The 25,877-nt window shown below is 36.5% G+C and overlaps 1 protein-coding gene across 1 annotated transcript in view; it reads right to left on the reverse strand.

Annotated features, from left to right (window-relative positions):
* The window catches only part of TRDN (triadin), a 221,117-nt gene that overhangs the window by 61,322 nt on the left and 133,918 nt on the right, over positions 1 to 25,877 (reverse strand). The window contains exons 18-25 of the mRNA XM_071547897.1: positions 25,293 to 25,346; positions 16,448 to 16,480; positions 16,319 to 16,351; positions 15,081 to 15,107; positions 8,813 to 8,860; positions 5,581 to 5,604; positions 2,808 to 2,858; positions 2,272 to 2,322 (exon numbers count right to left, since the gene is read on the reverse strand). Coding sequence (XP_071403998.1) covers positions 2,272 to 2,322; positions 2,808 to 2,858; positions 5,581 to 5,604; positions 8,813 to 8,860; positions 15,081 to 15,107; positions 16,319 to 16,351; positions 16,448 to 16,480; positions 25,293 to 25,346 — 321 coding nt within the window. The remainder of the gene's footprint in view (positions 1 to 2,271; positions 2,323 to 2,807; positions 2,859 to 5,580; positions 5,605 to 8,812; positions 8,861 to 15,080; positions 15,108 to 16,318; positions 16,352 to 16,447; positions 16,481 to 25,292; positions 25,347 to 25,877) is intronic.

The raw sequence follows: 25,877 nt of genomic DNA on the forward strand, positions 1-25,877 counted from the left end.
GATGAGACTTGAGGAGGTGAAGCAGAGGGGAAAGAGCAGCATGAAAACAAGGCTTTGATTAATTTATGAACTACTACTATGTGGACTGAAAGTGGGGATTTGTAGTGCTAAATAGATGTTTATGTAGCAGAGTAATCCATAATGCAATAAGGAAACACACAGTTTAAAAAGGCGCCATGGTTTCTAAGGATTTCTCCAAGACAGCTTCCAACGTTCTCCTTATAGAGTCTTTGATGCCAATATGTTTTGAACAAAGCTATACAGCTTACTAATCAGCACCCTCATTTTTTGACACAGTCACAGAACAGTGCAAGTTAGATGTCTATTACAGGAAACTGCAATGGTGCATCAGCAAGTGGTCTCAGGATCTGAGGGACAGGCTCAGCTGGGCTGGACATCAGTGCTACTGCAGGATCCCCCAGGAGCCTGTGGTGCATTTACAGCTGTGTTCAGCATTGGTAGTAGGACAAGATCTTGCTCTCAGCAGTAATGCATTTGGCATAGATGACTGTTAAATGGAGTAAAGAAATGGGCATGAAGCTCTGGTTGGTAACACTTTGATTAACGTTAGAATTTTTACAGATACTTTTTTGTTTTCCCAAAATGTAGGAAATCTGATCTAATTTGGTCTGCACTGGATATTTAAAAGAAATTCCTGCCTGCCCATTTCTGAAGTCTGGGTCAAGAATACGTAACTTCGTCATGTTAGAAGGACCTGCAAATAACTTAATAATTGAAGTTGCTGGTATATTAAACATGAGGCCAGGAAACAAAAAGCAGCGCTCTGGGAGCACTCAACAAAGGACACAGTACAGGAGCTTGTTCAGGGTTGGCAAAATACTTTTCATTGGATCTAAGGAAACTCTTGCCAAGGAGAAAAGAGTTTTGGGTCTTCTCTCTCTTTATTTTTCTCTGCTCCCCCTCTCCCCATAATCCTTTGAAAGCAGCAGCAAGTTTACCATAGTTGTTCCATGCAGGGAAAGATGAGGCAGAGCTGTCACTGAAGTGTCTCTTCTAATTTTCCAGCACAGTGCCACCAGGGAGCCACAGATTTTAGACAGCCCATGGAGAGGACCACAAGACCCCAGAGACATTGGATATGCAGTTCTGGTTCAGATAACTAGGCTCATGTAAATAGGCCATGTGTACATTAGGAGTAGAATAAACATAGATAAACAATATATGGACCACAGGATTTGCAGATTGCTATAATTTAATTTTAATTTGTGAATAAAGAAGGGAGTAAATGAACAGCTTGTAGGATTTTGAAAATATGTCTAGCAACAAGATTATTTCTCCTTTGTTTTAGATGTTTTTTTCATCTTTCAATACCACTCGAACTAAACTTTTCACTCAGTTCTTTGAAATAGCATAGAATGACTATAACTTAGAATAGGTATTGAGTATAAATAAGATATAACACTTATAAACTATTTATATAGACAGTAGACTGTATATTATATAGTATATCTATGTATCTATAGACTTGAAATAGTTATAAACTATAACTTAGAATAAATATCCATATGTCTGTATAATGTAGACCTTTTTACTCTGAAGAACCTGAATAACATGTCAATTGAGACTTATCCATATATCGCTTCGTTCAAATAAAGCTGTTTGTAGGAAGGAGGGAAGAAATAAGATAAGTGAAAAGCACCCAGCAAAACAATTGACCAAAGGAAATTCAGCTGAATTAACCATCTACTCTGACCAAATTATAAAAACCAAGACATGGGAAATGTTTGACAAAAAATAAGGAACACAAAAAGATTTAGGTCATCTCTCGTGTTGAAGATGGTTGACTGGATGGAGCTCTGGATTTTTATTTTAACTATAGCTTTCACAGAGTCCAGAAAGCACTTTTGCCTCTTGCATGTTCATAAACTTTACCTTATTCCTATAATGTCCACAGATTTATGCAAGGATTGAACTGAGGGGTTTTTTAATGGGCTCCTACTAAAGACTTGGTATTGTTCAGACAAGGAAGTTCTAGGGAAGGTTCTTAATTATTACCCAGAGTGGGTTTGTGATAGTTATTTAATTAATTTTGAGACCTCTGAATGTTAATTGGCTCATCATATTCGGTCTCTGCCCCCCTTCCCTCCCCCTTTTTCATGCTATAAATCCTATATAATATTTTAACCAATTAAATTTTGATTGGATAAGATTTATAATGGGAAAGATTGGCAATGATTATTTTAAAATTAGTATCTTAATTCTAATCTTTCTGGGTTTTAGCAAGTTTTATATTCTACTGTGTAGTCTTACCTTTTTCTTTTAAAGGTGCAGGATTCTTTCCTTCCTTTTCTTTAGTGTGTCCTGTAAAAATAATTTATTAATCTTCAAGTTAGAGTGATAAGAGGGTAACATCTAATACCACTGGGATAATGATTGGTGGTTTCTAACTGACACAAGATACCAAGCAAATATGTAGCACAAAACTGATTTTCATCAGTTTTAGTATGTTCACAAAGGGAAGCCACAACTTTCCTTTAGTTTGATGAAAGAACAAAGATCACTCAGAACTTATTTCACTTTGCAGATTGTAATAAGTCTTACAAGTGTTCCTAAATTCTGAGTCTGGACTTTTCAGTTTTTATATGGATGTTACCAGGTCTCTCTTTGCACTTCTAATCCAAGTAATGTGAATTAAGTTTCAAAGTAAATTTACTGGAATAGTATTATGCTCATAAATTCCTAACCAAACTATACTTAAAAAAAAAAAAGTCCATGCATGCCAAGACTTTTTATTATTGATGCACATAGATCCTAGGGTTATATACAAATTTGTCCTACCAGGTTACCTTTATCTTTTGTAGCAGCTGGAGATTTCAACTCTTTCCCTTTTCCAGGAGCTGTAAAAGAAGTAGTCACACCAATAAAATGACAGTCAGAAGCTACAACTTATTGAAAATATGAGATTTAACCATAAGAGAAAATGAATTCGCTAGATCTTATGAGAGACTAAAACTGTATATGGGAAGATATAGTAAAAAATGAGTTCTTGAGAGATTTGTACAAAATTCACCTGTTTTTATTTAGAAAGTTTAGTCCACAAAATATGTTTTATAGATTTAATTATGGGACCTATAAAACTTGAAACCTTCAGCTTACTATGGGGCAAGGACTGTTCTCTATTCTTAACCAGAAAGGACAAAATTGATGCTTTGCTACTTTTGTCTCATTGGAGCTGACTGTGGCCTACTTCCCTTATCTGGGTTTGTCCATTCTTTCTGACCAAGGCCAAGGGGCTTATTGAATTTATCCTTTTCTAAAGGTCAGATGGTGATCAGACTGATCAGCATCATAGTGCAAATAGGTGAAAAATTCCTTTTTTTCTACCTACAGACATGTAGTAAAAATGACTAGGCCACACCATTCTAAGAAAGGTAGTTCCCTGAAAAAAGCATAAGAAATAATTTACATCAGACAGAAAGCAAGCATTTGGTTTCAGACAAAGTCTGAAATCATCATTCTGGACTGATGAAATGAAACAAGGGTCTCCAAATCTTTTCTCCATAAAATTAAAAGGACAAATAAGACTGTCCCAAAACAGTTTAGTGAAAAAGAACAGAGGCTTGAATTTTGACTTCCTGCATATTAAGTATTTTAACCATCTGACTGCCAACTAAACTGTTTTATACATGTCATCTGAGAAATGCTAACAGGCATTTCTAAAATAATAAGTACAATGTTCTCCATCAGATATGAAGAAAAAAATATTTCTATTGAGAAACTCAGCAGCAATTCAGTGCCAGAAGATCTTAAACAATTCTGTAAGAAGACTCTCTTAGTTTCTACACATAGGGTAAGAGTTGAGATTCCTGATGAGGAGGAAGTTGTGTTTAGCAGATGGATATAGAACTTGCAGAAGATATAATGGATGATAACTGCTTACTGCTCGTGATCTGCAATTCACAGTTTTTCTCTTTTTTTACAAAAACATGGAGTGTATGCAATAGCATTTCATTATGATGTCAATAAAGCTTTTTGTTCATGATTTAGTATTTGTCTCTGACTAAGAAAAAATGAGGTCATGGGAAATATGAATTGAAGGAATCCAGAAATTATAAATTTTATTTATGGTAGAAATAGCAATCAAATGGAAAAATTTCTTGTCCTGTATACATTGAAAGTTCTGTTCTGTTGGTAGTGACATCAAGAAACAAATGTTTCAATATTTTTCTCCTACATTGTGTTTCTAAATAGGCAATACTCAATATTTCCAGACAATGTAATTTTTAAAGGAGAAGACTTGGGAAAGAAATTTGTTGAACAAGGACAAAAGAATAATTTTGTTGCAATAGAGATGTCTCTTCTGTTCCTCACTACACCTCAGACGTCTGTTTCAGAAACTACTCCTGCTCTCCTGCTTTGACCTTCATGCTTTGTACTCATCAGATTTTTATTCAGTCACTTATTTTCAAAATGAGAAGATAAACTATTTACTGCAGATATCTGTGAATCATATAGAGTGGAACTAAGTATCTCTAATAGCCCTAATAACATATCAATGTCTTTTTTATATGTTAAGTTAAGAAGTCTTGGGAACAGAAATAAAACTCAGTGGGAAGACTGAAAAACTTGTTCTCCTGTGCTCCAAAGTAATGAGAAATTCCCAAGAGATTCCATGTTCAGTGCAATATGATCTACAAAAAAAAAAAAAAAAGGAAAAGAAAAAAGGAGGATAGAGGAATACAGACCTTCATCCAAAATACGAAATTTACTGCATTATATAAAGATGTTACCTTCAGAAGTCTGCCTGTAAGAACTTAAAGTTGTGCACCTCCATTATGAGGAACGTAGTTACCCAAACTGTTTGGAAGTTGTTACTTTAATGAGGCATTTTGATAAAAACAACATTAAACAATTCTGTACAGAAAGCTGAAGTTATTGCTGACAAAGCTTGAAGTCTCATGTGATCCCAAACAAAGAAACATTTGGGAAGGTTCTTTGGACGTAGTTGTCATCTTCAGGCCAAAAAAAAAATGTGTTTTTTGGACATTGTGGCCCGTGACACATTTGCTGCTGATGAATTTAAAGAAATTACTAACCTGGACTAACCTGGAAATTGGAATTTAAACTGTAAGTAAACCCCAGCATATTCTGTAGGGTGAATTTATCAAGGTCTATCAGAAAGTCTGCTATAAATTGACAAAATGACAACATGTAGCACAAATCCCTTGTCAAGAGCCATGTGTTGATTTGCAGTGTAAGCTCATATTGAAATCAGAATACATAAATGAGAGCTGTAGTGAGCATAGGAAGTATGCAGAGAAGAATTTTTGTGTAAAATAATAAATATGAATTTTATTTTTGTGTGCTGGTATTTCACAAGTCTCTTCCTTTTGTCAAGGAAAAATATACAGTATTGGGATGAAATTTCTTTGGCATAAACAGATATGAATTTCTTAACATATGAATTGTTAGTGTTGTCAGATACGTTGTGTCAGTTCTAGTCTGCCTAAACAATAATCTGCAATTCTAATTAGCACAAGGACTTTTTTTAAATTATTTATAGATCTGAAATTGCTTTATCAGTTACAGGGAGAAGCAATACATAAAACTATAGCTTACTTCCTTGTTTCATCTTTGGTTTATCTGAGAAAAGAGAAAAGAAGCAAAAGTGAAGGGAAAAAAAAAGAAAATGTTAGAATAAATGCTCACACATGAAATTATTTTTAATATAATCAGCTAATGAAAATGTATTTAAATGCATGTTGATCCTAAGTGCTTAAATATATCTTGAAAGTGATTACTACTCTGCTGTAGCCCGACAGCGTAAGTGAATAAAATTTGTGGTTCCCACCTATTGCCTTGTGCATATGCAATAGGAATATGAACCCCCCCCATGTCATATGACTAGCTATAACTGATGGCAATACTCTCCTTTCTTAGTACTATTGGATATCTCAACATTTTTGCCTTTTCATCGTGTCTTTTAAATATTAATTCTCATTTTTGCCTTTTCATCGTGTCTTTTAAATATTAATTCTCAGTAAGGGGTAGTAACTCCATGGTAACTGTCTGACGTTTGCTCTTGTCAATTTTTCAAACAAATAGGACAAGAAGATAAAGTTAAATGCCTTCTTACTCACTTTTTAAGAGCTAAAAATTTTGCATGCAACTTTGCTTTACGACTAATAAAAGATCAATGAACTGAAATGTTGCTACAACCTTTCAGTCCATCTCCAGACACAGGGGACTTGCAATAGATTGTTAGATCACTAAAACCTTAATGTTTGAAACAATGAAGCTATATACTGATTGCTAAGCAGATGCAGCTGCCAACACCGCAGATTTTTCTGCAAGCCTCCTTATAGTGTTTTTCTTGGATTAAAAATCCCAGTTTTGACTAAGTCTAAATCCCTCTACTTTATGAAATGTACCCTGATGCACAATAATCTTCTGTAAGGAGTATGATTAGTGCATGCCTGTGTTAGGCTGAGCTGGCAAAATGCCAACTGCCCAACACAGAGAGGAAGAATCCACCCCACCCCCCACCAAGGGAAGAGGAGGGAGGAGGAAAAACAACCCGAAGAGGAGAAAAAAGAAAAAAAACACCAAACCCCAAAATAACAAGCTTATATTTAAACAAAAGAGAGGCACTCAAAAACACAATATGATATAACACATATATATATACAAATGTGGAAAGGAAAAAAAACCCACCACCACCAACCATCGAGTCGTCCACCCAAACAACACAATCCTCCACCACCTCAGCTCACAAAGAAACTCCAACAAATTCCCCCCCAACGGATACCAGGCAAGAGAGGAGAAAACAAACAAAAGGGAAAAAAAGTACTTCCCAAAGCAAACAGCTGTGAAGTAGTGACAAGTCCAAACACCTCCAGCAATGGTGATAACAGGTCCACTCAGCACCCAGTCATGAAGGGAACTGAGCTAGGCACCTCCTACACCTTCTTTTATACTTGATTTGACATCAAATGATATGAACTATCTCCTTAGTTGCTTATCCAGGTGATGCTTGTCCCCTCTAGTCTGTGTAGACTCTCTGGGCCTCCTGAAGTGAGGTCTCAACTACCACAATGCTAATATTCAAAAAACGTCCTTTAAAGTTTTTTGGCTTGTTTGTCTTTGAGAAATCAATGTTTTGGCAGTAGGTCCATACATATAGGGTACAGAAATGAGAAACAGAGGCAATTGCTGTCTGAAAGTGTTTATGCTGACTTCTGTGCATCAGAGGAACTGAGCTGCTGCCAGCACTGGGAAGTATCTGCAGAAATAATTGTGACAGACATTACACATTGCTCTTATTCCTTTGACTTGGAGAGACTAGATGCTGCTGGCATGGGGAGACGCTGCTGCTGCTGCTGACTGCTGTCATGGGAAACAGTTTGCCCTGCTTTTGAGTTCCTTGCCTGTGGTTTAGAAATCCCTACTCCATGCCAACCATGTGAAACTATGTTTTGTGCTGCTCAGTCTGTGCTCTTTATGGCACAAAATATTTGGTAGACAAAGCCCCATCTAGTGGTGGTACATTGTAGAAAGGACAAATCCTGCAGCAACTACACACCTCATTGCTGCATGAGACAGCCAAAGAGCCGGGAAGCGATGCAGGTGGCTGGGTAAGCACTTGTGTGGCAAAGGAAAATAATGTAGAGACACCCAGACTAACAATGACTGAAATCTAGGCCAAGGCCCACCTAATTATAACATTTTCCATGACAACTACCAAGCAGCTGACAGATGCTGCAGGGTGTCTGTGCTGGCTTGAGTAATGCTGAGGAAAGCTGAAGCTGAGAAACTGGAGAAAAGGATAATAGCTTGTCTAACCAAAGCTACATCAGTAAATACGTCTCACACCTTATTCTAAAGGTTACTGGCAAGTTCATCATCAGGGCTCTAACTGCCAATCTGAGCAAGAGTAAACACAAAAATCACCTTGGTAGCCAGTTAGTAACAAAATGCAATAGATTAGATGTGTATCACATAAAGGAAGCTGATAAGGGCTGATAAGCCTTGCGTATTTACACAAGTCTTTTACTATGCTCCTTACTATCCTAAAAAAGTAGGATTGCTTTTAGCAAGCATACAAGAAACAAGTATGCAGGATATAATACTCAAAGCAACAACAATAGTAAAAATTCTAAGTGTATATAGTGGGAAAAGACACATATTTATGTAGATGATTTAAGCCTGCAGTTCTTCTCTTTTTATGTTCACCATCATCACTCAGTGGCTTGAGTTTCATTTTAGCTTGGGTATAGATATCTGTTGGTGTTACTCCTCTAGTTGATTTGAGTTCTGTATGTAGGCTTTGTGTCCCTCTGAATTATGTGTTATCAACACATGGGATTCTTGTAGCGTTTTTTCTTCTGATGTTCCCACTCAGACTGTCCCAATCAATCCTAAGCTTTTTGCAAGACCTTTGTGACTTCATTGCACTAATGTTACATCTGGGACAGGAAGGGTGGTTCAGTTGACTTTAGGGTGTCTCTACTCCTTTACCTCACTGGAAGTTACTCTTTAAGAGTGATAGCAAAGGCTGATCCCTTCTCAGGCTGCAGGGGCAGGAAGCCTCTTGCAGGACTGGTGGGACACAAAGTTGCAGCATAGAACCTTTAAGCTGAAGTTAGCAGCCAGCCTTTTGTTGGAGTTGCAGTTTTGTGGAAGTGGGACAAAGTCAGTTTCATGGTGTTCTGATAAACAGAGCAGAGCCCTGAAAAACACTAGAAACCAATGAATTTAAAGGTTGCTGTCATCCAGCTCTCTGAATCTGAGGGTAGTTTTTCTGTGCCATTGCTTTTTAAGAGGGATAATGTCAATTTCATTTTCTTTTTACCTTGCTCTGCTGCCATTGTTGCTTTTTCTTCTTTCTTTTCAGGTCCTGCTGCAAATAAAAGATATAGTTTAAGTAAGATTTCTAGTCGGGAGTGTTGCTACATCAGAAAAAGCTCTTCTTAAATGCTTACAGATTAGTTCAAGGCAAAAGATTTAAAAAATTTGCAACCATAAGATTTTTCCCTTCCATTATATGAATACATAATACATACTTTTTACCTGCCTGAAAAAGAGTGATTTTTTTTCTTTCAGAAAATAAATGGCAGCATTTTCTTCTAGCTCTGGTCTAGTGGAATGTGTCCCTGGCCACTGCAGCAGAATTGAACTAGATGATCATTAAGGTCCCTTCCAACACAAACCTTTCTGTAATTCTGTGATGTCAGGTGAAAGAAGTGCTAACCTGCAGCACATATCATGTAACAGAGAAGAGAGCAAAGCAAGCAGGTCTTTGCCCAGCCACGTGAGGGTTCCCCAAGCCAGCATGGTTTTCTGTTTGCACCAGCAGATACCTTCACTCTGTATTCCTCACACAGCAAAACATTTTCCCATATTCTCAATTTTAAGCTTGTGGTTAGTCTCAGTGAAGACAGCAGGCCACAATTAGATTATCTTATAACTGCTAACTTGATCCTTGTGAATACTGAGATTTCTGCGTGCAAGAGAGACACGTGAACCAGACCAGTTCTGCAGCAGAGCTGGTAGACCTTTACTGACACGAGGGGAAGCAGTTGTAACAGGTCAGGATGCCTGAAGATATCAAATTGCTTGTTCACAAGCTTCACCTTGCACAGTTCCTAAATTTATTTGCACAACTTGAGAGACAAGAGACCTTGATCTTTTAGGAAATTTACATAAATATGGGTATCTTTTATAGTTTCTGATACTTTACATTGCAGGTTTGGTGATGTACAAGTTTAAATATTTAGGACAACCTACATATTTTCTATCTAATTGAATTATTCAGGGTTAAGGCTTGCAAATCTATAAAAATACGTGCTTAGCTGTAAACGGCACTGCCAACACTTCACTTTTGTGAAACCAAACTGAGGTGGCCAGAAGGTATAACTATTATGCTTTGCTTTAATTTAAAAAGGTATCCTCTTATGATGTTTGAGACAAAAAATAAGCTTTGCTGTCATTACCTCATTTAAAAGTAGCATAAGTGGCAGGATGTAAAGTGGACAGTGAAAATGAGTTTACATCTGCTAAGTACAGAAAGGGCTTTGCAGCTTCAGAGACATTAGCACATAACAACGTCTCAGTTTGTTTTTCAACCTGTCAAGGACAAAAGTATTTTTAAAAAAGTGTTTTGTTGCAACAAATCACAACTGAAAATTAAGAGTTTCCCTTTTACAGATGAGGTTAATTCGTGGGGATTCTGTTCTTTTACAATTATTTATGCTGAGAAAGTCAGGGAATTCAAAGGACCTGTGAAGTGCCTCCATATGTGCTTACTACTTTTGAAGGGATGTCCTGGTAGTACCTCTGGGGCCAATCTTGCAGGCCAGGCAGCAGGGAAGAATTGTGAAGTTGTTGGGCAGGATGGCTCAAGAAGATCAGCTCACTTAGTAGGCTATGTCCTGTCTGTAATGTCTGCTAGTGGACTGGTGGCCAAAAGAATGATCTGTTCCCAGATTCTCTGAATCATGAAATTCAGTGAAATGTTGAGTATGGAGAGATGAAATGCTTCGTGTTGTGTGGGATGGACCAAGTCACAGACATAAATCACTCCTTTGCCACTTGCTCTTGTTTATTCCAGGATCCTGTGAGGTGTGTGTGCGTGTGTTTGTGAGCAAGTTCCAAGTAAACAGTGAAATATTGCACTTCTCCAAGTCAGTTATCTCAGCTAACCCAAAAATCAAGTCTAGGTTGAAAGGATGACTGACTTGATCCTCAAAAAAAATAAAAAGTATTCCATTTCTATCCAAGTATCTAATTTTGTATTGCTGTTTGTGAACACAGAGAAAGCCAAAGATGAGCAAAGTATCTTAATCTTTATTGTAGATCTCTGCTATTAACATCCATGTTACGTAGGTACAGATCAGCAGTGCTACTTGTATTAACAATGAACTGATGTGTCTCGGTGAATCTGGGCACTGAGCCCTGTTACTGAACAAATCAATATGACGGTGCTTCTAAAAATCTTACTGAAGAAGTCAGCATCTTGAAGATCGAGCTTATTTTTAATATGGAGAGAAATTTTTGAAAAGGAGCACCAGAAACCTGTCCCATATGCATTCCAAACCACATTTTTAGCATCTAAAGCTGCAAAAGCAGCTATCATAAGAGTAAAATGAGATATTGAGAACTGTTTTCTCCAAAGCATATTTGTCCTTCTTAGATACAATGAAATCAGTTTTGGTTTGTAAAATTTCTGAAAACCAGAATAGTAATGGGGTAAAAGCATTTTCTGGATACTGAACTGCAGGCTAGAAGGGCAATACAGCTTTCTGAGAAGATGAAGTATTTAGTCACATATTTGTGTGGTGGTGGGAGATCATGAGTGTGGTTACGAAAAAGGAATCAGCCATCCTTGAGAAATGTTGAGGCTGCTATAACAACTAGTACAATTAATAGTATTCTGGGTATCAGTGCAGTCAGTAATGCTACAATGCTTTTGTGAGTGAATGTTTGTAAAGAAGAACTTGCTGACACAGAACAGAGCTTGAGTAACTTTCAGGAACTGCCAGGTAGCATCATCTGCACATGGCAGAATATTATCTGGAAGGACAAACAGGACATTCCAGTCTGGTTGCATAACTAGCAGGCACAGCAGAAATATGCATTCCAAACTGCCCGATGTGAAGGGGTGCTGAAAGAAATCACTGGAAATAACAAACACTTCACTCACTGAACCCTGAGGTCAGAGGCTCCTTCTTGTGACATCACTAATGATGCCGAACGGGGTTTTGCTCTGATTTTCACATTTTGTAGATTTTAGGAACACAGTAGTTGTAGATTTTTAGAGGGTTAATATTTCTAACAGTTTAAGTTTAATGCCTTTCTATCACTACCCCTGTCCCAGAATAGGGAGCTTAAATTTCTTTAGTTAATTAATCTTGTTTAGACTCCTTTCCAAGGTAGAGCTGAAGGATATCAGAAGGCCTACAGAATGAAACATAAACACAGGTCAGAGTGACCCAAAAGCCAGAACTGAATGAACTCCAAGGGACCTTTGTGTGCCTGAGGAAGAGGAGCTGATGAAGACAGAGGGTCTTGACGACTCCAGACCCAATTCCAGGGGTTGGACCAGGGATGGAACCAGGGCTGGTCTGAGAAATGTGTAAAGCAATGATTGGAGGGATCTTATTATAAAAGCCATTAAAACAAGAACTGGAGAGCACATGCATGTCATCATGTATTCCTGTGGACTGTAGGCCTGTGATATTAAAGGACCTTTACTTTTTATCTTACCCTACACTAACGCAGCTCAGAGTTCTGCTTTGGGGGGGGGTCACTCACGGCATCACTAATCTTGTGAGATCACTAACCTAAGAAGGGTATACTATGGTTTAGGAACTGTTCTGTTATATGGAGAAATGAAAAAAAAAAAATCCTGCTGTAGTGGCTTGTGAGAAAATGCAAGAAAACTCCATGAGAGTTTTAAAGTTCCTCAGATATACAAGCTAGTGGGAATGGCCCAGACCTTCTTCTATGCCAGCAGATTATTTTTAATTAAATACCAAAGAAGAGAATTTTATCAAAAGTATTTTCTGTTTTCAGAACAGGTCTCTTTGCCTTCCAAAAATATGGTTAAAAATTTAAAATTTGCCAACACCTACTGAATATTGAAAATCCCTTTGTGTCCAGAGTGCTGCTAAGTCTAAAAGTATTAATAGAAGAAAAATAAGAAACAAGTAAATAAATATCAAGGAAGAACAAACAAATAAAGATTGAAAAGCAATGATTTTGCTTAGGCTTTGTGAAAGGCATAAAAAATAAACTGCTAGAATTTGTCTGCATCATGAAAATATATGGAGAAAATAACAGCATTCCTTTGTGATTCTTACTAAGTGACAAAATGAACAGCTGCAACATTGTAATATAAACGCAATTTTTCCCCTGGAGTACAGGCTATGTTTGAGTTTCAAAATTAGCAATATAAAGTTAAATTTAGAAGAATTGTTAACAAATAATATTTAAGAAATCAACAATTACCCTAGAGCTAAAATCAGCTATTTTTATTTAATGAAGATTAAAATAAAGTTGTTATTTACTTAGACAATACTTGGAGACGAATTTCAGATTCAACATTAGGTTCATCCTATGGTAAAACTAAGATGGTGGAGATCAACAATTTAAGCTGTGAAACTGTTATTTTGACAACAGAAAGAGCAGAATTATTCTTGTCTTATATAAGGGAAGCCCACAATTTCTACTTATCCTTAATTAACCATGAACTTCCTAAGAATCATTTTTTCAAGTGCCCCTTCATTCAGGACTCATAAGGAAGACTTCACTTCCATCCTGGAGGCATAATGAAGACCGATTACATATGCAAATATTGGCTTCTTTGCTAAAGCCATATGAAATACGGTATTCACTAGGAAAAACTGGGACTATTCACAGCAATAAAGCATAGAGTTAAAAGCTTTGTAGTTTGAAAATCACTGCTAATTCTGTTTGCAAACTTTGCCGGTGACCTAAACAAAGTAACTTTTAAAAGTGCAAATACAGTCAGTGGGAATAATAATTTCAAAAGGTATATGACAACATTTCCTAAAAGTGGCCAAAGAAAACTTCAAGTTCACTGAAAGGGACTTAATTCTGCAAGAAACTATTGCATTACCTCTTTTCAGACCTTGGTGGACATGGGCTTGACAGAAAGGAGTTCACAGATATTGAAATGTTGATGACTCCTGCACACTACAGCATTACAGAGAAATATAAATGTCTCAAAAACACTTATTCAGAGGCTTCAAGCAATTAAAAAACCATTCACCTTTAGTCAGCCTTTATATAATCACCCCTAATAGCAAGACTTCCTTTATATTCAGCTTTGGCTTTCTAGAATTTGCTAAAAATGCAATAGCTTAATACCACAATTTTTTCCCTTTAGTTTCTGTGTTTGGTCTAGTGGGAGTATAAAGAAAACAAATGCTTAAATTATTCTGGTTTCTGTTTAGCTCAGTACAATTAGCTGCACAAAAATGACAACATTATAAATTTAGCCATGAAGCAGGGAACTTTAAAACTTCCAATAAAGGGAATAATATATCAGCTTTGATTTCCTTACATTAATCTCCACAGATGTTTCTGCAACCTGTCCTCATGCTTCAGAAGATCACTCTCCTGCCTTGCAGTTCAGCCTGACTACTTGTATTTACTGCTAATTTACTGGTTAATGCAAAGAAGTTTTCAGAGGTGAACTCTGAAGTAAAAGATGTTTGAATAATAGCAGGATATTAAAACCTTGAAATTTCCCTGTCATTTACTTGTGGTGAACAGCTCAGAGGCCACAGTTTACAAACCTGAGCAGCTGGTACAGGCAATCCCATTTGTTTGAAAGGGAATGTTTGTAAACTATGGTGATCACTGACATGAATAATCATGAACTGAGAGTGAAGGGCAGTTTGTAACTTGACATTTCATTTTCCATTAATGTTTGGGTTACAACTGAAATCTGCAATGTTTTTGAATGCAATTTGGAGTTAGTATCTTGCATTGTACATAAGCAAAAAGTCAGACACTGATGACAACTAAATATTTGGTCAAATTGAATTTATGACCTTGATGTTTCTCACCAGTACCAGTTCCCAGTGCATGTGTAAAGGAGCAACTTTGGAGCAGGCGCTGATGGTCTCACACCTCCCAGCTTCTGCCATCAACAGTTCATGTATGAAAGGAGGGCAAAATATGTTGCACTGAACCTCCCTGTAAAACTCCCTTCACTCTTTAAAGAAATCAACTGTTCTTTCACTAGGTTTGTGTTTCAGCTGGACTAACAAAAAAAGAAATATTAGTTTTTGTGTCATCTCTCTGTAGAAAATTAGTTAATTCATTTTGCCTTTCACAAAAGCCTTATGGTTACAGTTAGAAACAGATTTTGATATAGTTGGGGGTTTACAGTTAGTCTATGAACAACTCGAGGAAAAGCCACTTGCTTTGAGGAGCTGCAAGGAAGAAGTCATTCTAATTTAAAAGGTGTTTCGTTTTAAATAAGTCACACCTGTTAACAAATTTTTTTCACAAGAAGCTTTTTTCATTAACATTATGGTTAACAGCAGCATTCTTCCCTTTCAATTTTAAAAACAAATAAAGTTACTCACCTTTTGACTTTGGATTTTCCCCAGATGCTGTAAAATAAAAGAAAATTATAAGACACAATTTTTTTAAATTAATAAAGAAATTAAGACTGATCCTAATACATCTTCTCTTGGTCAATATGCTGCCTATGCTATCAATGCAGAAGCAGGAGCTCATTTTTCTTTATGCAGAGAAAAACTGACACACATATACATTGCTTGTTTGGAGAGTCTCATGGCAGATGACTAATTAAGCTGCAGATTAAGAGCAATGGCAAACAAGGCCAATATATAAGTTATATACGGAGCTTCAATAGCTCCACTATCTTTAAGTAATGAGGATAAGAAAAGGAGTAAAATAGGTTTCAGAATGGGCACATACCAAACAGAGGTGGAGGGTATGTGATAGAAATATTTGACACCTTCAGTACTTTCCTCTTTTTCCTTTCTTTTTTTTAGTTTATTGATTCTAATACTGATACAGAGTAGGATCAAGTTTCAAGAGTCTTCCTTGAAAATATGGTTTTTTTCAGATAATTCATTATTCTTCATAATTGCATTAATTTAATCCAAATTAATTAACCACCTAATTTCTCTTCCTTCATTATTGACACCTTCCTTCTGAAGCACTATGATAGGTTTTTATGCTGTAGAAAAGGACAGATTCATTATTTTCTTATAATTTGGCTGTCTACTGTAGGTATTTCTTGCTCAGAATATCTATCTGAGAAAATAGAGTCATCTGAAAAATGAGTCATCAAACTTGGCTGTAAAAGGAGATGAAAATCTTCATGCTCTCCCACATTTAAATAAAGTGAAGAAGTGAATTTCAGTCAGGAATAAGAGCACCTACCTGCAATAATAAAATGAATGGGTGCTTGGAATAAAAACATATTGAACAACCTACTTTTTTTCCTCCCTTCCATGCCCTGAATCTTCTGTTTTATGTTTGGTTCTCCATCCATTTACTGTAAGTTTTTAGCAGTGCCCCTTCTTTGAAAAGACATACTCTTTAAAAGCTGAAATTAAGAATTCTCAGCCTCTTTTTCTTTTCAAGGGCATTTGATCAGATCTCAGTTCCAGAAGGCCAAATGGCTGCATGTCTGCTCCACATGCATTCAGCTGCTTAAGTAACTTTGATTAAACCACTGAATCTTTATCCATGGTATTACTTTTTTTATCCCTCTACCTAATCCTGCCTCAACTGAGAACCAAATAGATAAATGAGACTCTAAAACTTGCAATTTTTTCACAGGTCTTACCATGTGCTTTTGTTTCTTTCTTTGCTGCTTTGGCTGTAAAAACAAAAAACTGAATATTTACTTCTGACATGAATTAATTTAAAACCATAAGATAGTTTAAAATAAGGATAAAAAGGGGAGAACATTCACCAGATTCCATTATTTTCTCTTTCTTGTGTGGTTCTGAAAAAGAAAGAAAAAAATAAAGTATGTACTTCTCTTGTAATGCTCTGTTTCCTTGCCCTGGACAAGCATTTTTCATGTTATTAGCAGTGGTTGGATGTGACACATTCCCTTGAACTCTCAATTCAGATGAGCCCCTCCCTACTTTTCTGCATGCCAAAATAAAACTTTTATAGTTGCAATCAGTCTCTTCAGTGGTTTTCACACTGCATAAACAGGGTGAGATTAGCTCTTAATAATGGATAGCAAAGGATTTAACTGGTATAATAAGGTGCTAAAAGGAAACTATAGAAATAGTGTAGGTTAAAACATCTGCAGTTTTGCTTCAGGGTGGTATAAATGGTTTCTGTTTTGCTACTGCTTAGTACATCTTCCTGAAAACTGAAGGAAATGTAATTCTGTCTTTAGTTGTTCTGAGACAATAAATTTTCTCTCTCATTCTAAGATCTGTTAGCTCTCATGACATCAGGGAACAGTATGATATTAACAACACTCGGCAAGTGTTTAGGCAAAATATAAAATATCCATTTATTTACCTTTATTTCATTTTTTCCCCCCAAAACTTCAAACATTAAGGAAATCCTATAGAGCTTTTAAAATAGTTTTACTCAAGAAGCATAAGGAAAAAATCCTTTCCTATTATAAAAAGTATAAAAATTAATAATAGATTTTGACATCAAGCATTGCTGGGAAATCTGGCATGATATGAAATATCAGGTGGTTCTTGCACTGATATCTGAATGGAATGAACTGAAACCTTTAATTACATAAACCATAAATTTCATACCTAGATCTTTCCTGTTTGCTACAAGTCATCATTGCTTGATCTCAGTCTTTACCATTTTTTACTTCCATTTAGTTATTATGACACATAAAAGGTTGTTGTCAACTGTAGACACATTAGACATTTGCCATGACATTTGTCATTCTTTTTATATTTAACCATTTTTGCATGAATGTGTGACTGTACAGCATGTTTTTATTTAGGGAAGTTTTGCTGGTGTAATGTTATTTTTCTACCGTGCATGGAATGTAGATTTGATTTAGTTTGACATTTCACCATCTTTATACTCTCTGATGCTTTGAACAAATAGCTTTTCTTTTTTAATGAAAACTGGCAAAGTTATTTATAACATGCTGATAAAACCATATAAATGTGTTTTGTTTCATCACTAGTGACATAATCCTAGGCAATCCAGAGTGTCTGGGATATAGAAGAGAACTTGCCTCTGCAGCTCTTCCTTAAACCACACTCTTTCCCAAAGTGCAAATGGTGCTGAAAAGCATCTAGGCTGGCAAATTTGCTGTGGTGCACTTTGATCTTTACTACCAGGATGGACAGTCACAAACTGGGACCCCCTGACGTCCCACAGGAGAGAAGAATTGATATCCCATCATAATTTATGTAATGATTTGTACACATGTATGGGTGTGTTTGTGCATGTGCATTATCTTCTAATTCAGATAAAACATTCATGCTCAAGAAGTGTTCAGGAGAATAAAAATCATATGTGTAATGACATAGATTGGGAAAAGTTTAAATAAATGGCATTTCAAGTGAATTTGTTAGTGTGTGGAATATACCCATGTTAATTAACCAACACCATTTTTTTTGCAGTCAGAAATGGTGTTTTCTGTACTGTTTAAGTTTTACCAAAAATATTTCAGTGAAGCATTCTGTTGTCATATTTTATGCGGTGTCTTGAATGCTTAAATCCTTAGACAGCAGAAAGTTAGTCTGGTCTTACAATTTTGTAATCTTGGTTTTATAGGATATGTTCCTGTCATTTTCCTTCTCAAACCTTCATATCATGTTGGTTAATTAAAACCAAATGAGACAGAGTGGTAAAGCTCTCTGAGATATTCCTTCATTAAGAATATTGTGAACATAAGCAACAAGATACAAGGAAGATCCATTTAGTCCCCTCTGTTGAATGCAAACATTGCAATATGAGTTCAATCACGTTATTAGACCTGAGATAATTCCCATAAGAAAGTCTTGCATCAAAAAGAAGTATGTGTTCCCTGTAATTCCCTCCTGTTCTTACTTTCTGGATCAATATCGAAAACCTCACTGCCATTGTACACTTAGATTTATAAAGATAATGAACTCTGCAAACACATTTCTTTCCGGAACAAGAATGCACCAAGGAAATCCTTTACTTGGTACGATCATGCCGCACATATACTTGCTCCTCTGTGAAGCATCTTTTAAGGAAGGTAACAATTTTTCTTATGGATTTTTGGGAAGAAAATGGAAACATGTGACAATTCTCAGCAACAATATCTTTTTATGAGAAATTTCCTACCATGTTGGGAAAATTCTGAGAAAATATTGTGACAGAAAAGAAAGAAGAGAGAGGCCTGGAGGAAATTCAAATGCTTTCACTTTCATCTATTTGATCTGTAGCTTTTCTTCACAGGCAGAAGGCAATAGCATCAAAACTGAATGTCATAAATTGTACATGTATTGTAATCATATATGGTATAGAAAACTAATCCACACCACTGCTCCCCTGTAAATCAAGTGACATTTTCATAATGGTTTCAATGAATAAGATGAGGCTCATTTTTTGTCATTGTAGCAAAGCAAAGGTGCTACCACTTCCAAAACATTAATACCTGGGAAGATAATAATATCCATAGCGTATGTGATAATCTGAATTCAATAAAGTTTAAGTAGGCCCTTGAATTCCTTGCTGATTTAAGATGGAGTAAAAGATATGTTAATTCATTGCTGAAATTTGGCCCTATTCTCACCAAAAGTGCACTTAAATAATGAAAAATTCAGGACTACGAAATTTGCCTGCTTCAGAACAAAACACCTTAAAATGCCTTTTCTGTAGAGTGGACACTTAAATAATCCTTTTAGCCCTGATTTGTATTTAAATAGCACTTAATTCCACTGTCTTTTATTCTCATTATAGTTACTTTCATATATGAAAAAAAATCATTTTTGTTGTTAACTTGCTCCCCCTGCCTTGCTCTTAAAGTAGTGTTGTCTTTGTGTTAGTAATACAACAGTACTAGGATGTATAGCAAATATCTGGTAATTAAAAAAAAAAAGGAAAAAAGCTGCAATTTTAGTACAAGTGTCTTCACAGACACTGTGATCTGAAGAGAAGTATTTGAAATTATTTTAACTCTATGTCATCCTGAAACAGAGAATACTGTAAGGAAAGTAAAAATGCCAAGCTATGAGGTTGGGCATTTCAACATCTTAGCAAAAGTCAATAAAATACTTGGATTTTAGGACCTTTACTCAAAAATAACTTAAAACATTGGTGAATAAAACTGGATCTCAGATGAGAAAGCTTAGTGTAAAATAAGCTATTTCATGCTCCATTTAAATAAATCCTATAATTAAAGAATTTGAGGTTGTAAAGCAAACTCTTCTAATATCAGAAAGTTCTTCTTTCAGGGAGTCTATTGTGACATAAGTCAAGAATTCATTTTTCCTTTCCCATTCAGAGTTAGATAATGGTTCAGCTTACATAATCATGTGAACAATTTAAGACATCTTGTTCTGTAATATTTTCTCAGACTTGAGCTGGGATGAAAATGTCAGTGGATTGGAATGATTTGTGGAATACATCTCTATCCACATAATAAATTCCTGCAGGTATTAAGAAGTGGCTGAGTGATGGACTACTACAATAGAAGCAAGGTTTCAGCTGCTGAAGATACAGTGCACTCCTAGCAGACAGTGAGCAGGGTCAGCTTTAAAGCGTAGTAGAAGCACCCCTAGGACAAACAGATAAGGACCAAGACCCAGTTTTTCCCATCCTTCAGCAGGTTGCTGGGGAATGAGATCAGATAATTTCCAACTTCTGTGCAAAAACAGGCAAGCCTGGAACTATCCCTTTAAAACCAGAAAGAAAAAAAAGAGAGAACATACGATGTTCAAATTCTCAAAGAGTTAAGGTGGAAAAGAGGAAGAATTATGCTAACATAGACTGAAAAGAAAGCCTTGGTGATTCAAAAGGACTACAAGCAGCAGGATCTAAATCCAAGGACCCCAGGCAGCAGGATTAATACAGGTAGGGCTTCATTGTTTTGTATACTTCTTCATAAACACCTGCTATTAAATGAAGATTTATTTTATACAGAAATAAACTGCAAAGCCTGACCTTATGCATTCAGTAAATTAACTGTAACATTTGGCCCTGAAGGTTTAGACTCTAAGACCAGAATATAAACCCTAAGAATGGCTGTGCTTATGTCATAGAAAAGTATGGGGGGATTAACTTCAAGGACCAGAAAACTGATCAGACTACTCCAACTACAAGAATAATTTTCTTGGTAGCATCTGTATGACAGAAATATGTACAGAGATGTTCTAAACAGGTGCAGTGGCTGCTTATAAAGACAAATTTCAGGGCACATAGTTGCACTATGTGACATAAGATCCCAAAGAGATTGCAGGATGGCAAACCCATTAGGGCCAGAGATACAGAGAAATAAACTGTAAGAGAGAGAGAGAAATAAACTATTCTGCTCCTTTTCCTCTTTCCAAAAGTGCTTACAGAAGGTGTGTAACATAAAATTTACACTGTTTTTTGAAGTCTCCCTTCCTGGACTGAATACACATATATACACAAGGTGAGAACAAATAGGTTGATGGATGATGCAGACAGTGTGGTGCTGTGGGTAAAATATATCACAGATGTGTGACTTGAGAGAGTTACCTGAAACCCATCCATTATAACTTTACTTGTTCCAATATGTTGTAAATTATGCAATAGTCATGCTGAATTTTATTAATCTTCTGTAACATTTACTTGATTTTAGCATTTTTTCTATGTATTTGTGTTCTATAAGTGATCATGAAAAGACTTGAAATAAGCCCAGGTCTTTAATAAACTTTCTTACATTTGAAAGCATACCTACTGTCCCACAAACTTTTTTCTTCCTTTTTATGTAAAATAGCACTGGTTATACCTTATGACAATGGCTTTCCTGCTGCCATTTTTGTTGCAATTTCTTACTTTGAAATAAGAATGAAAATAATTTCTGTCCTAAGAAAATACTGCCCATTACCAGTAGAACCAGTAGTTCTTCTTGCATTAGGTAGAGTGACCTAGATCTCTCCAACCCAACCTCTAACCAGGACTTTCTGTATAGCCTGCATTCTAATATTCTGTACTTACCCCATGAACCCATTTCCTATGTAGTTTTGTATGTAATGTTGTCTTTCTGCCTCTTACCAACAGTGGAATGCTTGAAGGCATAATAAAGTAATAATTCTAGCACAAATGGCACTCAGTTTGAGAGACTGGACACAGCTGACATCTGAGCACTCAAAATTAGCTATTGTCAGTCACACTCATTTTATTCTTTCTGGATCAAAAATAAATTTGATTAATTTTCAAGGGAGAAATTGTGCTCAAAAAGAGTTTCCGTTATAAACCCAAAGGGTCCAATGAATAAGATTTATCTTTTTTCTTTTTTTTTTTTTAATGTTAGTGGAGAGAAAGATGGGGGAAATTAGACTTTAAAAAACAGTAATTAAGCAGTTAAGTGACAGCACAAAATATGTTAAACATACTGTAAAAATAAATAAAAATTTTCAAGACCATTCCAGGGAAATTCTGAAATTCTAAGCTGCAATTAGGATTTAATTGTTTCAGTGTTGAGAAGAGTTAGAACTGATTTTTAAATCCAGCAAATCATCAGGGGAAAGGACTATCACTGACACAGGAGTCTTGCCTATGAAGGGAGGTTATCCCATGAGAAGGACTCACAGATGAGCTGTTCCTATCCCTCACTCCAGCTAAGGGAGTGCAGGGGGCTCAGTGGCACTGTGGGTCCTTGCTGCCTAGAGGGTAACACAGTCACCCTCCTGCTCATTTAGTTGCAAATACTCTCCATGTAGTTTGAGCCTGCACTCCTTTCCCTGTCCTGTGCTACTTTCCCTGTCCTGCACCTCCATACACTTGCTTTCCTCACAGTGACAAAACAGACCCAGCAAACTTACCAAGATGAGGTGAGGTGACTCTGCCTCTCCACTGACAGCTGGACCACTGACCCAGCAGAATTAGCTATAGCTGTGAGCCTTGAGGTGTGGGATCCCTTTCCAGGTGAGGCTCCACAGGAATGGGAGGGAGAGGAAGTTTTCCCTCCCAGTCCTTTGTCCTGACAAAGGATGACAGGATGAGGCAGCTGCTCACTGCCTACACCCCTTGCTCTGAGAAACCCTCCAGAGAACCTGCTGGGCCTAGCATACTTGGAGTGTCTGAGGAAATCCTGTGAAAGAAACCTGCAGCAATCCTCAGTGAAAAAGGATAGACAGATGTCTAGTTAGGGTAGGTCACTCAAACCTGTCCTGTCTGGCACAGTTGGGGAGACAATGAACTGTGGAGAACAGAGGAAATAACAGCAGAGTTTGGGATGGGTACAGCATATGACAGAGTAACTGAGGAAGACTGGTATAATGAAATATCCTCTACTCTGATTTCTCCCTTCAGAACAGTATTACTTGCATACACTTATGATACTATTCTGCTTTATAGCCAAATACTGGGCTCTCCTGCCCAGTCTACAATGGTTGCCAGATTGCCATTTTTTTCCAGTTAAACTGGAAATATTTGAAAGTATCCACTTTCAAAATCACGTAACAGAAATTCAGTGTGGCTGATTTCCTAGAGCAGCTGTCAGCTTCCAGATACAGAAGTTCTCATAGACTTCCAAACTCCATATTCACTTCCTTTGCTTTCTCTGTATAAATATATGAAGATAAAAATAGTGCACATTGAATTAGGCAAGTGTTTTTTCACCAGTGACATTAAGATCAGGAACATATGTGATGTAGATACACCGTGAGGTGACCAGCTGTGCTTTCAGTCTGCTCAGTCTGTTAAGAGGAGTAAACCTTCAGCTTCAGGCATTCTTGGGTACAAGTTGTGATGTAATAAGATATGTGGAAGAAAATGAAATATGAAATTGGATAATGTACTTAATTTACTGTGCTAATAGGCAACAGTCTACTTATGATGTTGCCAAACAAGCATATTTAATATTTTGCTATGGTGAGTTATTCTGGTGGTAAATTAGTTTTCAGAGAACAGGAGGGGAAGCAAAAATGTAGAAGTCAAAGCCTACTGCTCTTTATCACTTTTAAGGCATACTACATAATTAGAAATGTGTCAGAACAGACAAACTTCTTTTATTTTTCCATAAGAAGCCTGTTTTCCCCATTTCTTTATCTTAAACAGATTACCATCATCACTATTCTTGCCAACAAACGGAGTCATCAGAATGTTTTTAAAAATGAACACAAATATTGGAAGCAAACGGGTGGAATTAATTAATTATAAGCATATGGTTCTAACATAACCATTTCTGCAGTGTACTGTTGAGACATTTAAGGGCCTAGCTATACAACACACTTTGGCAGCAAAGCCGCTTTAAGAAATTATTAGTTAGATGAATATAAATGTGTGTGGAGCCAGACCTACTGAAACAATCCAGACTGAATACCCTGACACACACACACACACACACACACACACACACACACACACACACACAGACACACATTTCTGTGACAGTTTTTAGCTGTAAGCCATGGAAATAGTGTGGTTTACACTGTTTTCCCAGTTGTCTTAGCACAGAGGAACATGGTGTCAAATAAATACAGCAATACAGGGATGGGAAGCATTCATGGGGAGATCGTGTTTCTTAGGCACAGTGCATCAAACAGCTTAGAATATGTGTGACAATATCACATTGACTGTGATTGTTAGTAGAGGTAACTGAAGGTGTTCCTGGCTTGCACTGATCCTTGGCCAACTCCCAAACACCCCTACTGATGCAAATTATTGTTCTGTTTTTCAGTGGAATAGATCTCTGAGACAGACCACTAAAATGATCTGAATTAGAGAAAGATAGCCAGAAAACAATCTTGAATTAAAAAAAAAAAAAAAGAAATAAAAATATCCCAGATCCATACAGTGGAATTATTTGGAGGCAAGAAGCAGCACAGCTCAATACCACAGAGTCTGGTGCAGCATTGGCTACCCTGCTTTGGGCTAGAATAATATTATGGTTCTATAATGACCACGTTTTCACATGAAGATTCTTGTGGGATTCTTTTGATATAATGACCACGTTTTCACATGAAGATTCTTGTGGGATTCTTTTGATATTCAATATAAAATTTAAACTACAAATATAACAAATATTTACATTATTATTCATTATATAGGGTTTTAGTTAACTAAGCAGAAATGAGATGTGGGATTTTTGAAGAAGGCTGTGAAGCAGATGAGATAGAAATAAATAAAACATAGTAGATTTTTATAATCCAACAAATTCAGATAGGAATTTACATCATTATTTTTTAAAATAAAGTTTGCTTGTCATTTCAGTCCATATTTTTGATTATCTAAAAGGTCCATTTTGAAAATTTACTGTGAGAGCAGCACTATGAAATATCAGATCCTTTCTGAAAGGGTTTGAATATAGCTTCACATTGAAACTAATTTCTGTAAATATTGCTTCTAAAATCAGTCTTTACATTCAGATTATTTTTTTTCTCACACCCTGCAGAATGGCCCAATAGGACACCTCACAGCTGTCTTCGGAGAAAAAGAAGAAACCTAATGTAATAAATCAATGGTAAGTACTTTTCTTCTTAACAAAAATTTCACATAAAAATTATCACAATAATTTAGAGCAAACAGTCAAAAAAACCCAAACAAAAGCCCAAACCAAGCAGTGGCCTTTGTGCAATCCAGCAGATGGTGCTATGATGCAATAAACTGGTTCAAGAGTATAAGAAATACACTATGTGAACATTTTTCTCCTTTACCTGGTGCTGCTGCTTTTTTGATGGCTGGATTGGCTGCAGGAGCTTTTGCTGGCTCTCAAATAAAGAAAAAGAAAGGAAAAAGAAAAAAATTAAACCAATTATTACAAAGTATTGTATCTTAAAAAAGCTACAGAAATGTAAGGAAAGGCTTCCAATGAGATACAGCCTGTAGGAATTTTTTCACTGAAGAGTTAAATAAAGATTACCCAAAGGGAGAAGAGCTGAATTCTCTTCAATAAACTCAAAGACAACAATAAAGTAACCAGCTGAAGGTCTAGTAGGTTCTGGTTGTTAAACACTGAATCTCTTATTTTGTCTTTTTCTACATAGTAATTCAATATCTATTGTCAAAGTAGAGGAAAGGAGGTATGTGGCGTTCTGGCATGTCCTCACTCCTCAGGCATTAACTATTTGCTGGGAGCCCCTGCATTTGATCTTGCAGCTATGAGAGTAGAAGGTCCTGAGCCAGCCCACATCAGCTGTTGAGGATTGCCTCCTGTGAATTCAGCAGCGGTGCTCCTGGGAATCTCACAGATATTCAGACTGGCACCCTTTCCCCAAATCCAAATATCTCTCTGACTAGAA

The sequence above is a fragment of the Pithys albifrons genome, chromosome 2 (assembly GCF_047495875.1).
Source record: "Pithys albifrons albifrons isolate INPA30051 chromosome 2, PitAlb_v1, whole genome shotgun sequence".
In the NCBI taxonomy this organism is placed as follows: domain Eukaryota; kingdom Metazoa; phylum Chordata; class Aves; order Passeriformes; family Thamnophilidae; genus Pithys; species Pithys albifrons.